This window comes from Talpa occidentalis, unplaced genomic scaffold, assembly GCF_014898055.3.
Source record: "Talpa occidentalis isolate TD23 unplaced genomic scaffold, MPIMG_talOcc4v2.1, whole genome shotgun sequence".
Classification (NCBI taxonomy): Eukaryota; Metazoa; Chordata; class Mammalia; order Eulipotyphla; family Talpidae; genus Talpa; species Talpa occidentalis.
In genome coordinates, this window is record NW_026555331.1 from 81,694,286 (window position 1) to 81,707,798 (window position 13,513).

Below are 13,513 nucleotides of genomic sequence, written 5' to 3' on the forward strand. Positions count from 1 at the left end.
TCTGTATTTTCTAATCGGACTAGTTCTGGGAATACTGTACACCAAATCCCAGGATGTTGCAATTCGGGTCTGAGACACTACCCTGAGGTTGGCTCCAGCTCAGAGGAGTAAATCCCACTTTCTTCATCCCCCTCAGATTTTAAAAAACCATGAAACTTTTTAAAGTCTGACAGTAACTGAGCTTTAGATTTGGAAAGCTTGACTGCATTGGGGCACAGAAGTAACCTTTAGAAGGTGAGGAAATAAGAAGTAAATGTGCGTTTTAAGAGCTTGTACCTCAGAGGAAGGGTCTGCACAGTTTAGAGCACAAGATTTGGACAATTTAGAAGACAAGTCACCCGCGGAGATTTAAATTCGGATTCCCGAATGGTAAAAACAGCCACTTCACAGAATTACTGTGACGTTTGAAATGTGCCAGCTAATTTCTAAAGCCACCCATCTCTAAGTGTGAGCTAAGTGTGCCTCTGCCTGGCTGGGAACTGATTAGAAACGGGCCCCACCCGAGCTAGAAGGGATCATGCTCAGTGAAATAAGCCAGAAAGAAAACGAAAAATACCGGATGGTCTCACTCATAGCAGGAATTTAAGAAACCTAAATAAAGGACCAGGAAAAAGACTAATTATAATAAAGTAAAAATCAAAATCAACAAGCAACTATAAACCAGAGACACACTAAGGGGGGGTGGGGGAGGGTGTAGGATCAAAACAAGGGGGGTGGGAATTGTATGGGGACTATAATCAAGATGAAAACGCATTCATTGTGCAAAAATGAAAAATGATGTAAAAATGCATAAAAGAAAAAAGAAAAGAAACGGCCCCATCCCAGGCGTCCAGAAAAGGCACCTGTGAGCGGGTCCCAAACCCGCTGTTGAACAATCCCTACAGGTGACAAGGTCAAAGTCTGCGCACCGCTCCCCTCCAGGCCTGCACAAATGCTGGGCACTTGGGACAGGAAAGCAAGGCGAGCGCGGGAGGTCGGGGAACACCCAGGACAGAGACCAGGGCTAAGGGAAGGGAAAGCGAGAGCCGCCGCCTCGCCAGGTGGAGAAACAGGTCCGGCCGCCAGGACCCGGGGCCGCCGTGACCAGAGGCGGCGCGGCCGCCGGGCGCCAGCAGGGGGCGCTGCAGAGGCCCCCGCGCCGGAGGCGGGGTCGGCCGCGCGCAGCCGGCTCAGCTCCCCGGCTCCCCCGGCGCCGCGTGGGGCCGGCACCTCCTCGCAGCTGCCGCGGCCGCGACTTACCGGCAGGTCACGCCGAGGAGCGGGTGAGTCCCCTGAGCCCTCTGCTTCGCCGCTCGCTCCGCGCCTCCTCGGGCCCCTGCGAGGGGCGCCGCCGGGGAGCCGCGGGAGGGGTGTGGCGGGAGCGGCCGCGGGCTGGGGGCGCAGCTGCGGGACCCGCGCGCGCCGGGCGCCCTCCCCGCGCCCTCCAGAGCCGCCCCTTGCACCCCCGCTCCCCGCCCCGCATTTAGTTCAGCCGCGGCGGCCTGGGGCCCGGAGCAGGGGCTCCCCAGGAAGCCTTTTCTCTAGGGGCTGGGGTTATGGTGGGATATTAAGTCCGCCCTAAAGTTGGGTTCTGATGGCGAGTTTTCCGATTTGGCAAAGTTGGTTGGAGTTGGTCTCTGCTCATGAATGATTGATACAAGGCCGGTGAAGTGGCGCGGCTCGTCTGCAGGTCCCCTAGGAACAGGAAGTTTTCCTTTTAAGCCCCTGGAATATTTGTCCTACTCTTTCAGGATCTGGGTAGGCATACAAGTGCCCCCAGATAAGTTAGTCAAGGCTTTAAATATGTTGTGTGTGTGTTTTTAAGATTTGTTTACTTATGCATACAAGAGCTGGGGTACAAGCCAGAGTTGTGGGGAGTGAGAGGATTCACCAGAGACAGAGTGGGGAGCAGAACAGGCAGACTGACTGAAATACACTGCTGAGGGGAGCAGCGGGTGAGTCAGGAGAGGTCTGCTGCACCATGTGGGTTGCTCCCTGGCCAGGGATCGAACTCATGGTCTGTTGGCTGTGGGGAGCTTCATAAGTTGCATCTTAGCCCCTTGCGCCACCAGGGAGGCCCCAAGGTTTTAAATATGTTATGGATCAAGTCCACTGGAAAGTTTGTAGACATAAAATTTACGTCTGCTTCCAAATTCCTCTGTTACTTTTGTTAAAAAAAAAATCTCTCAATAGCTTGACATTTCATGAAAATGAAAGGTCATTCATTTAGCACACAATGTTAAGCACAGGGAGGAAGCAATACTGAAAAAAACAACCCCTTGAAGAAATGCATCTCCCCTCACTCAGTTCCAGTGTGCACACGGGAGAGAATATACAAGGTTTGGAAATGCAGGGCAATTCACAGGTTATCCCAGTCACTGAGTTCGTCATATTCTAAACTCTTCTACATAAACATGAGTAGGTTGGGCTGTGTCAATATTTAGCAGAAACATGGGGTCATCTGCACTGGCACAGCAAAACAGAAACAGTCACATCAGAAATATGCTTTGCTTTTAATGGGGATGAAAATTAGCGAAATTTAGGTCAATTCTGGAGTTCCTACCATCTGAACAGTGTGCTGTTTCCTGTTATTTATTTTTTTGTATGAAAAGATTCTACTGTAGACCTTATATTACCCATTGGTTAATGTCTAAAGGAAACCAACATATTTTACTTGAATGATATTTTATTTTCTTGGCTTCTGAGTACAAAATTAACTGTGAGCCACACCACACAGTCAAAAGCTTTCTAACAGCCCTAGACTTTTCTTTGACTTTTCTCTCTGGTTGATGTCCCTAAGGCGCAGACCAGTGACTGGGTAGCACATCATTCTGTTTCTGTGCATAGTGGCCCTCAATCAGCAAACACTGCCCACCTGCCGGAAGCCCCAGGACCAGGTTTAGAGAGGCATCACCCTTCTCATGCCACCCTCTATCCATATAACATCGTCTTCCTTCATTATTCATCGTTGTATCGTGAAGTTACTTGTTCAAATATCTGCCTTATCTGCCAGTCTTTGAGAGTTGGCGAGCAGAAACTCCATCTCATTTAACTTTGCGTTCCAACTCCCTTCCATTGTTGTACACAATCTAGTTATTGAGTTAATATGGATAAATGTAAATTTATGTTATCTGTGCCATCCTGCAGCTCACAGAGTTAAAACGTCTTTTAAATGTAGTGAATTATTTCTTGTCTTTGATTACAGTAGATAAACTTCTACTCCTAGACAAATCACCCCCCCCACACACACACACACATACATTTATAATGTTGGCTAAACCACTAAATGGCTTGGAATAATGCTCCTTAAGAAAATAGAGGGCCTCCCTGGTGGTGCAAGGGGTTAAGCACCACACTGTGATGCAATCTGCAGCCTCTGCAGCACAAGTTAGATCCCCTGCCAGCCAGGGAGCAACTCACATGGCGCAGCAGACCTCTCCTAACTCGCCCGCTGCTCCCCACAGCAGTGTATTTTAGTCAGTCTGCCTGTTCTGTTCCCCACTCTGTCTCTGGTGAATTCTCTCACCCACCCCCCTCTGGCCCGTACCCCAGCTCTTGTATGCATAAATGGATAGATCTTTAAAAAAAAAAAAAAAGAAAAGAAAAGAAAAAAGACTGTAAGCTCCTCAGAACAGACATGCAGTCTCATTTCAATATTTCCTTCTCAGTACTATTGATGGATAAGAATAGAAAAACTGGAAAGGAGCTACAAGATCAAGAACCTAACTCACACAAGGAGGTAGGGGTAGAAGCGATTAGTGTAAACCATTAACCCAGTTACAGAAACCAAGACCTTTAGGCATCAACGCCCAGATCAGGAGGCGCCACACACAAAAACTATATGATTGCTATAAGGAGTGTCAGGAAGCACAGCCCATCCACCCACAATGATGAGCCCCTCCCTGAAGATGATAAAACCTAACACTGCCCTCACAAAGGGGCAGCAGTCTTTCTGCCCACCTGTGACTATGCAGGTGCTTCCTTTCACCAACTCTCTCCCTCAGCAGGGCAGCAGCCTCCTGCCTGCCCGTGACCTATAGCTGGGCTTCTCTTCACGGACCTCCCTCAGCGAAGGCAGCTCTCCTCAAGGCCGCCTGCCTACAGCCATGCAGGCCTCTCTCAGCAAACCTGGGCGGCTCTTCCTGCCCACTTGTGTCTATGCAAGTGTCCTTTACTTTCTGTCCCTTTCTCTAATAAACATGCTCTTTAAATATAAGTAACTTCTCTGCCTCGTGGAGAAACTTGCCTGGGAAACTCACTGCGTGCTGATAAAAGGGGAGCTCTGGTGAAACCTTTCCCAGAGTGAACCCAGGGACCCCGCACTCCAAACCCACTTATTCCAAAAACAACATCACTATCTTAGGGTTGAGTTAATATATACTTGATGATTGGCGTATGTTTTACTTATAACTCTTTCAAATTCCAAATTATGAACACACAACTTAAACTAACTTGAGCAAAAAAGAGAAAGTATTACCTGTGTAACTGCAAAATTTAGGAACTGGTCTCAGGGACTCTAAATATTTACAATATGCCACCAGTATTCATCAGTATTTTTTCCCATTTCTTACTTATACTTGGGTCTGTGAACTTCTGTTCTGATGAGTATGGCTTTCTTCTTACAGCATAGAAAAAAGCATGATAGACTTTTGTCTCAACAAAACATTAAAAACATCTTTCTCTTCCACTTTCGTATATAATTACTAAAGTATTCCATTTGGTTCAGCTAGTGTTGTATGCTATCACTAAGTCAATCTATGATCAAGGGAATAGAGAACTGTGATTAGCCAGGACTGAGTCATATGCCCACTTTTGTGACCAAAGGAAGAGCATTTCTGCAAATGGAGGAAATGATATAGATTGTAAAAAAGTCGGGAAAGAATATGAGCATATCAATGCAACAAAAACCTTCCCCAAGAGTATTGTGAAATTTCAAATAATGTATCTGGAAAATGTTCCAAGAGTATTCAAGAAAGACAAATGCTGGCATTATATAAAGCTGATTCTTATTTATTCTTTGTGAAGAGCAAACATTTAAAAGTTGTAAATGTTTTAAGTATTTTAAGCTAATCCTTAGAAACAGCTGCCCACTTGTAAAGTATTAATGTGCTCTAAAATTCAGAAACAGGGCCTCCCCAGTGGCGCAGCGGTTGAGCGCTGGGTTGCGAAGCTGCCCGCAGCCTCTGCAGCACCGGTTCAATCCCTGGCTGCTCCCCGGCCACCGGAGGAGGGTCTCACATGGCATGCAGACCTCTCCTGCTGCCCGCTGCTCCCCTCAGCAGCGTACTTCGGTCTTTCTGCCTGCTCTGCTCCCCGCTCTGGCTCTGGTGAATTCTCTCACCCTCCCACGCTTCTGACTGTAACCAGTGCTTGTATAAATAAAAATAAATCTTTAATAAATAAATAAATATTTTTTTTTAATTTTTAAAAAAATAAAATAAAATTCAGAAACATTTGCAATCTTTTTTTGTCCATAAGATTATATATTCTGTTTTTCTCATTGAATTACATGAAATAGGAATTGGTGATGTATTCCTCTGGAAATAAATTTAGAACTAATAAAGACAGTGAATAATATTGTGACATCATGTATTTCCCTTCCTGAAAAAATGGTACACCAGGTCTGAATGAGAATCTGTGAAGGGCATTAAGAAAAAGATTCCGTTATAGGGTAGGAAGTTTCACGAAATTAATTTCCAGTGGGTTGACCAGGAGAGTGGGCATGTCAATTATTGAGTACAGGGGCCTCCCTGATGGTACAAGGGATTAAGTCACAGCACTCTGCAGCACAAGTTTGATTCCAGGCCAGGGAGCTACCCACATGGCACAGCAGACCTCTTCTGTCTTGCCTGCTGCTCCCTTCAGCAGTATATTTCAGTCAGTCTGCCTGTTCTGCTCCCCATTCTGTCTTTGGTGAATCCTCTCACCCCCACACCTTTGACCTGTACCCCAGTTCTCATATGTATAAATAAATCTTTTGAAAAAAAACTGTTAGAAATAATATATCAATACAGTGAAGGGGCAGTACTACAAAATCAATAAAAATCTATTATGTTTCTATATTGCAAATAATGTTTTAGAAGAGAAAGAAATCAAGAAAACAATCCCATTTACAATCACTGAAGTAAAATCTTGTGTCTGCTAGGCCAACTTCCCTTGCTAACATTGATCCTCTAAAAAAGGATGAATTCCTAATTCTATTTGCCTTTATTTTTTTAAAGATTTATTTATGCATACAAGAACTGGGGTACAGGCCCGAGGTGTGGAGGGGTGAGAGGATTCACCAGAGACAGTGGGGAACGGAACGGGCAGATGTACTGAAATACACTGCTGAGGGGAGCAGCGGGCGAGTCAGGAGAGGTCTGCTGTGCCATGTGGGTAGCTCCCTGACTGGCCATCAAACTCGTACTGCAGTGGCTATGGACAACTTCATAAATTGTGTCTTAACCCCTTGCTCCACCAGAGAGGCCCCTCTATTTGCTTTTAAGGGGGCTTGATTTTCCTCTAAGTGAGCATCTGGAGTGGGCATTCATTGCACAAAATTAGACAGTTATTGACACAAATGCACTGTTTTGAGAGTCTTGCAGCTTATAGTAAGGTTGAATGTGTAAATCAGCTACTACTACTTTTTTTTTTTTTTTTTTTTTTGTGGGACCCTCGCCAGCGGCTGGGGAACGAACCGGCACTGCAGAGGCTGCAGGCAGCCTCGCAGCCCAGCGCTCAACCGCTGCGCCACCAGGGGAGGCCCAGCTACTACTTCATTTTAACTGTATTTTATCTGCCATTCCACCATATCAGTAAATTTTTCATATTGTCCTGTCAAATATTAACATCATAAAGGGCAAAGACAAAGAAAATAATTTTTATTTTTACAGGTGGCTGAAGCTGTACTACTTTATAAAATTAATGGAGAACAGACAAAGCATCACAAACCAAGAAGAACTTTGGAAAATGAAGCCTAGGAGAAGTCTAGAAGAAGATAATTATTTGGTAAAATAATAATGATGATTAATTCAAATCTGTAAACATAACTCAAATGCTTCTCTATATATTCCAGTGTTGTAAAAGTGATTTTCACCCCAGTCTGCTGATATCTTCAGTGATTACTGTCATGATATTGTGATGAGTGAAGAGTAGTGTAATGTATGAGAGAAATGGTACCTCAACTGACTGTCAAAGACTAGCTGAATAACCTTTCATGAGTCACTGAAAATTCTAGCTTTTGGTTTATCAATAATGTGAGCGAGTTGGACTGAATAACCTCCAATGCCCTTCCAATTCTTTCCGACATTCTGTGGGTCTGTTTTTTAAGTGTCACTAGTGCCCATAGTTTTGTAAGCCTGTATGTTTTTGTCACCATGGCAGTTTACCAAGAGATCATCAAGTAAATTGATGCATCATTGTTTAACCAAAGCAAATCATTTTTGGAAAAGAATCACTTGTCCCACTTTTGTGCCAACTCAAGATTAAATGTTTCTTACCAACTAAAAAGGTTGTGGCAATTTTTTTTTTTTTTTTTTAAGATTTATTTATTTATTTATACAAGCACTGGGTACAGTCAGATGCGCAGGAGAGTGAGAGAATTCACCAGAGCCAGAGCTGGGAACAGAACTGGCAGACCGATGAAATATACTGCTGAGGAGAGTAGCGGGCGTGGCAGGAGAGGTCTGCGCACCATGTGGGACCCTCACCGGTGGCCGGGGATTGAGCAGGCGCTACAGAGGCTGAGGGCAGCTTCGCAGCCCAGCGTTCAACCACTGCACCACCGGGGAGGCCCAAGGTTGTGGCAATTTTGGGTCCAAACTCTTTTTAATTTTCTAATTGATCTCAACTACAATTTTAATGAAATTATTTTAACTTTTATTTTATATTTTCTTGTGGTGATATTGATTTATAAGATGTATATGATTCAGGGGAACAGGTTCACACATCTTACAATGTATGTTAACACCAAAGCACCCATAGTCGTTCACCACTGCATACCTTAATTATTTTCCTATAAAAATTAATATATTATAAGCTTATAATATATTAAAATATTATAAGTATGAATAATAAAGTATGAATAAAATGGAATCATATTCATTTTCAAGTTAGCTATCCCAGTTGCAGCTTTACTGTTCTCCACTCTTAACCAGAAAATGGATGGCAAATGATTGTACTTAGATTGTATTAACATTCACAGATGACAGAAACTGTTTCATGCTCATCAACTCCCTTCTAAATGAAATAATTGGAAAAAATTTTAGATCTAGCAGAGATTTATTACTGAAAAAAAGTCAAGCAGTAAGCAGTCATTTTTCAACTCTAGAAGCTAAAGAGAACTATATGAATTAAAGTTAATCTGCATAAAATGAGGAAATGATCAAGATAATCAATATTATTTCAGGCATTAAAACATGGATCTACATTTTGAACTAAAGAAATGAGGGATGATATTGGATATAAAAGTGAATTTATTCATAAAGTAACAATATTAAACATTCTGAAATAAGTTTTTGGGGTTTTTTGTTTGCTGATATATTGGTTAATTGGGAAAATGACAAAATATTTATCATCAACTTTCTGTTGAATTGCTGACTACCTAGAAATGCAGCTGGATAATGTTTTCAGGAAATAGATAATCCCTGTGGGATTTTGCTACTTATATTTCCTTTATAGCTTCTTGCAGACCATTTGTCTGTCAGTACTTACACAAAGGAGATATTTTAGAAATATAAAATCATTACAGTACTACATGATGGAAACTGCTAATGTTTAATAATAATAATTATATTATTACTATTCCTTTGTATTTGACTTAATGAAGAATTTAGTCTTCAGTTGTTGCAGAGATTTATCCAGTAACCAACAAAAATATTATAAAATAAACACAACTATTACAACTTACAAATTATATTATTTTTGCCAAAGATTACTGGATTTTTTTTTTTTTACGTTTGTCAGTATCAGTTTTTTCATTGAATTATTCCTTTCTTTCATGCCTTCAAGATAGAAATGCAGCAGTATAAACTTTGGTGGATGTATCTGAAGCCTGTATTTCTTTTGGCTTAAAGAAAAATGAATGGGAAATCCCAATGTACCTAGGTGCACCTTTGATTAGAACTACATAAACATAGCTACTGTCAGCTAACAGATATCCAAAGTATAGTTTTGAATGTCCTTTTCTTTCCCTGATAAGCACAATGAACAAGTAATTTAAGAGAAATCCCAGTGTTTTATTCAATTTTAAGATGTTTGTTTTCTTTTCATTGTAGAGTAAGAACTCAGGAGAAACCAGCATGCTGAAAAGACCTGTGCTTTTGGACTTGCACCAAACAACCTACTATGATGAATTTGATTGCCCTCCAGAGCTTCAACACAAGCAGGAGCTTTTTCCAAAGTGGCGCTTACCAATTAAAATTGCTGCTATTGTATCATCTCTGACTTTTCTTTACACTCTTCTGAGGGAAATAATTCACCCTTTTGTAACTTCCCGTCAACAGTATTTTTATAAAATTCCAATCCTGGTCATTAACAAAGTCTTGCCAATGGTTTCTATCACCCTCTTGGCACTGGTTTATTTGCCAGGTGTGATAGCAGCAGTTGTACAGCTTCATAATGGAACCAAGTACAAGAAGTTTCCACATTGGTTGGATAGATGGATGCTAACAAGAAAGCAATTTGGGCTTCTCAGTTTCTTTTTTGCTGTACTGCATGCAATTTATAGTTTATCCTATCCAATGAGACGATCCTACAGATACAAGTTGCTAAACTGGGCTTATCAACAGGTAGGATTATGATATGAACAATATGACTGAATTTAAAAGCCTAACAGATTAACACTTTCTTATTTTAATGTCAGTATCCCAGTGTTGAAAAAGTAATTCACATTTAAAATTGTTTCATTATAACTCTTCATTGAGATTTGGTTGTACAGTTTTACAGTGAAAAATTTAAGATGCAAATAGTAAACACAATTCTAACCATCAAATAGAGTATATAAATGTTGCACTCAAGGAAAGATCAACAGCTCCTATGTCATTTCCTTGAAGGATTGCAAAAGCAAAGTCATACATTTATGAAGACTAGTTATTGCAGGGTCTTCATAGTGGACAGAGGGAGTAAAGAAGGAGGTTCTTATACAGAAAACATGTTATTTGTTTGCTTCTGCCTCTTTCCACCCTCTGATAGGTCCAACAAAATAAAGAAGATGCCTGGATTGAGCATGATGTCTGGAGAATGGAAATTTATGTGTCCCTGGGAATTGTGGCACTTGCAATACTGGCTCTGTTGGCTGTGACATCTCTTCCATCTGTGAGTGACTCTTTGACGTGGAGAGAATTTCAATATATTCAGGTAAATGATACATAAATTACCCTGGTGCCTCAGAAATGTATATCTTTTTGTGCTTATATCAATTATATTGATTTTACCCCATCAAAAATAACATGGTTTTCTAACACTAAAGATTCCACACTTGTTCCAGTTAACAAATGTGCTCTCCCATCATTTTTACCTGTTGCTTCTAAATAAGTGTTTTCTTCACATAAAAGTGGCAATACTCAAAAATCTTTTTGTAACATTTGAAGTTTGTTAAGCAATTTGCAGCCCGTCTAAAACAACATATATAATATTTTAGAAATTTAATATTGATGATTTGTTAATCCCCCCAAAAGTTATTGGATATTCTTTTGCCTATCTGCTGAGTTTATTTATCCCTTTTAAGTTAAACGGTTTATACAATCCATACAAAAGCACCTCTTGAAATAAGGAGTTTTTAATCTACCAAAATTTTTCTAATATCTCATTTGAAAGGCTTCCTTTTCCAAGTTATATTTTACGTAGTTTTTTCACTTGAAGTCTCCAAACTTGAATATTCTTGGAATTCAAAACTGTCTCAGATTTACTGAGATTAATCCCCTCATACTAGATTTAACCCTAAAAGAGATATGTGCCAAGATTCACAAGAGGATCCATGTCTGACAGGTTTCAAAGTAGTAAATTTAATTCAGTCATAAGCATTGCCAAGATTTTTTAAATTGCATAGCTTTAGCTTTTATTGGGGGACATCTTTGCAAATTCACAGTCATACATGTCCATACATATACTCCAACAGACATTTTAGCAGGGTGTCTGAGTAGTCTGGAAATTATGTCGCCTTGTGAGTTATTTCAGTGCAGCTCAGAGGTGGTGCCACATTTCCAAGCACAGTACTTGCTGATTTTGTAGATTCAACCTGCTAGACATTGGAGTTCTCTGTTGCTCATAAATAACTTTCTCTTATATTGCTCTCCCTATTATACATATGCTAAGCGCCACTTTTCAAATTTAATTAGGAATTCTAGCTCTGCATCTTAACAGCTGAGTCCATTCCACAAAGTGCACAGCATCTCACCCACAATAAGTATACAATACATCTTTGGAAAATTAATCTTCAAACATGTATTTTTCAGTTACTAACCTAGAAAATTTTTGTTTATGATCCAAGAACTAGTTATACTTGATTTACCATGAAGATACATATCTGAAAATCGAAGCAGTTACTTGATTGTATTCACTGTGGCTTAAAAATATTTCCTAGGTCTCCCTGGCGGCCTAGGGGTTGGTAAGTCTCAGCGCTTCCACCTCGAACGCCCACTGTGACGGCCTCATTTCAAACTCTGGCCAGGGAGCTAATCGACATGGCACAGCAAACCTTTCCTGTCTCGCCTGCTGCTCCCCTTAGCATTGTTATTTCAATAGATCTGCCTGTTCTGCTCCCCACTCTCTCTGGTGAATCCTCTCACCCCTGTTCCCACACCTCTGGCCTACACCCCAGTTCTTCTACACAAAACAAAATAAAATCTTTAAAAAAAATAATATTTTCTGCTGTATAATTGTGATCAGGGGCCTCCTCATAGTGCAGGGGTTAAAGTCTCAGTGCTGTCAAGCTATTGCCAGCCACTGCTGCCTGAGTTCAATCCCCTGGCCAGGGAGCTAACCCACATGGCACAGCAGACCTCTCCTGTCTCTCCTGATGCTCCTCTCAGCAGTGTATTTCAGTGGATCTGCCTATTCTGCTTACCTCTCTGTCTCTGGTGAATCCTCTCACCCCTGCCCCCACACCTCTGGTCTACACCCCAGTTCTTATATACATAAATAAATTTTAAAAACAATAAATCTTTAATTGTGAGTCAGGTTCCTTCTCGTAGGCTCATGACCATTTCCAATGAATAGTGGATAGAAATCAAAAGTCTAGAAGAGCTGTGTCAAAGTGCCATAAAATTACCTAGGTGAACAATTTTTAAGCAATTCTGTCTTGATGGTACCAAGCATCCCAATGCAAGCTAAATTTTTTTTTGCCACATCTCCATATCTCTATGTTTCGTTCAAGCATTGAATTAATTGTTGTTTATCCCTTTATCAGAATGTTTGCTTTTTTTGACATAAGCCGAGACCATTCACTTTTGCAATAATGTGCCAAAATCAGAGTCCGTCACTTTAATTGCCTTCACAATTGATAAAGATCACTAAAGTCAAAAGACTTTGAAGTAATCTTCAGTCAACCAACCAATATTTATTGAACACCTAACATGTACAAATTGTGGCGTTGATCCTGCAGTTAACCTGTGATAAGCCAGAGTCCCTCATTTTAGATGTCTCCTGATAAGCAAAATTAAGGCAAACACACAAAAAACAACCATAAAATAAATATCTTACAAGAGATGAGAAATGTGTGAAGAAAGGGAAGACAGTGTTGTCAGGTAGCTGAGATTGAAAGGAGAAAGGTGGTGAATTTTCTCAACTAATATAGTTTAGATACAAAGACATTACCCTAAAGTAAGTGAGTGAGCAGGGGACGTGAAAATAGTAGAAAGATACAAGTAGACGTTGTTCACAAAAGTGAGAACAAAATAATCACAGATGAATGAAAGACGTTCTAAGCAACAACAGATCCAGATGAGGTAGGATGGAATAAACTTTTATTGAATCAGTCTTCACCAAGATAATTTTTGTTTTCTTTTGCAGAGCAAGCTAGGAATTGTAACCCTTCTGCTGGGCACAATACACGCATTGATTTTTGCCTGGGATAAATGGGTAGATATAAAACAATTTATATGGTATACACCTCCAACTTTCATGATAGCTGTTCTCCTTCCGATTGTTGTCCTGATGTGTAAAGCCATACTGTTCCTGCCATGCTTGAGGAAGAAGATACTGAAGATCAGACATGGTTGGGAAGATGTCACCAAAATTAGTAAAATGGAGATGTCTTCACAGTTGTAGAATTACTGTTCGCACACATTTTTGCTCAATATTGCTGCATTTTATCATAAACATTTCAAATTTGTATTTGTTTAATAAAATGATAACTTGAGGAGCTAAATATTTCTTTGTGGGTGATGAGTTTGAAATATATGTATTCTCTTGCAGATTTGATTCAAAGCAAAAATTAAAGTAATCCTTAGTACTTTCTGTATGTGCAGTAAAGCTAAGCATGACAAAATGATTTCTCCTTTGTCAGACTGCATTGTAGATAATAAAAAGCTTTAAAGTACCAGTTCTTGCTATT

At 40.7% G+C, this 13,513-nt stretch overlaps 1 protein-coding gene across 1 annotated transcript; it reads left to right on the forward strand.

Annotated features, from left to right (window-relative positions):
- The first annotated feature begins 1,188 nt into the window (after nt 1–1,188).
- Nucleotides 1,189–13,321, forward strand: STEAP1 (STEAP family member 1). Its single transcript, XM_037511657.2, has 5 exons — nt 1,189–1,262; nt 6,855–6,969; nt 9,237–9,749; nt 10,153–10,317; nt 12,970–13,321. Exons 2-5 carry the CDS (start codon nt 6,886–6,888, stop codon nt 13,225–13,227), a joined length of 1,020 nt encoding a protein of 339 aa, XP_037367554.1. The 5' UTR covers nt 1,189–1,262; nt 6,855–6,885; the 3' UTR covers nt 13,228–13,321.
- Nucleotides 13,322–13,513: the final 192 nt, after the last annotated feature.

What these genes read in the sequence shown, in the direction of transcription:
- STEAP1 (XM_037511657.2), top strand. Translation starts at nt 6,886, where the DNA reads ATGGAGAACAGACAAAGCATCACAAACCAAGAAGAACTTTGGAAAATG. An exon ending in TAGAAGAAGATAATTATTTG is followed by an intron (nt 6,970 to 9,236) that starts GTAAAATAATAA and finishes TTTTCATTGTAG; the next exon opens with AGTAAGAACTCAGGAGAAAC. An exon ending in GAGAATTTCAATATATTCAG is followed by an intron (nt 10,318 to 12,969) that starts GTAAATGATACA and finishes TTTCTTTTGCAG; the next exon opens with AGCAAGCTAGGAATTGTAAC.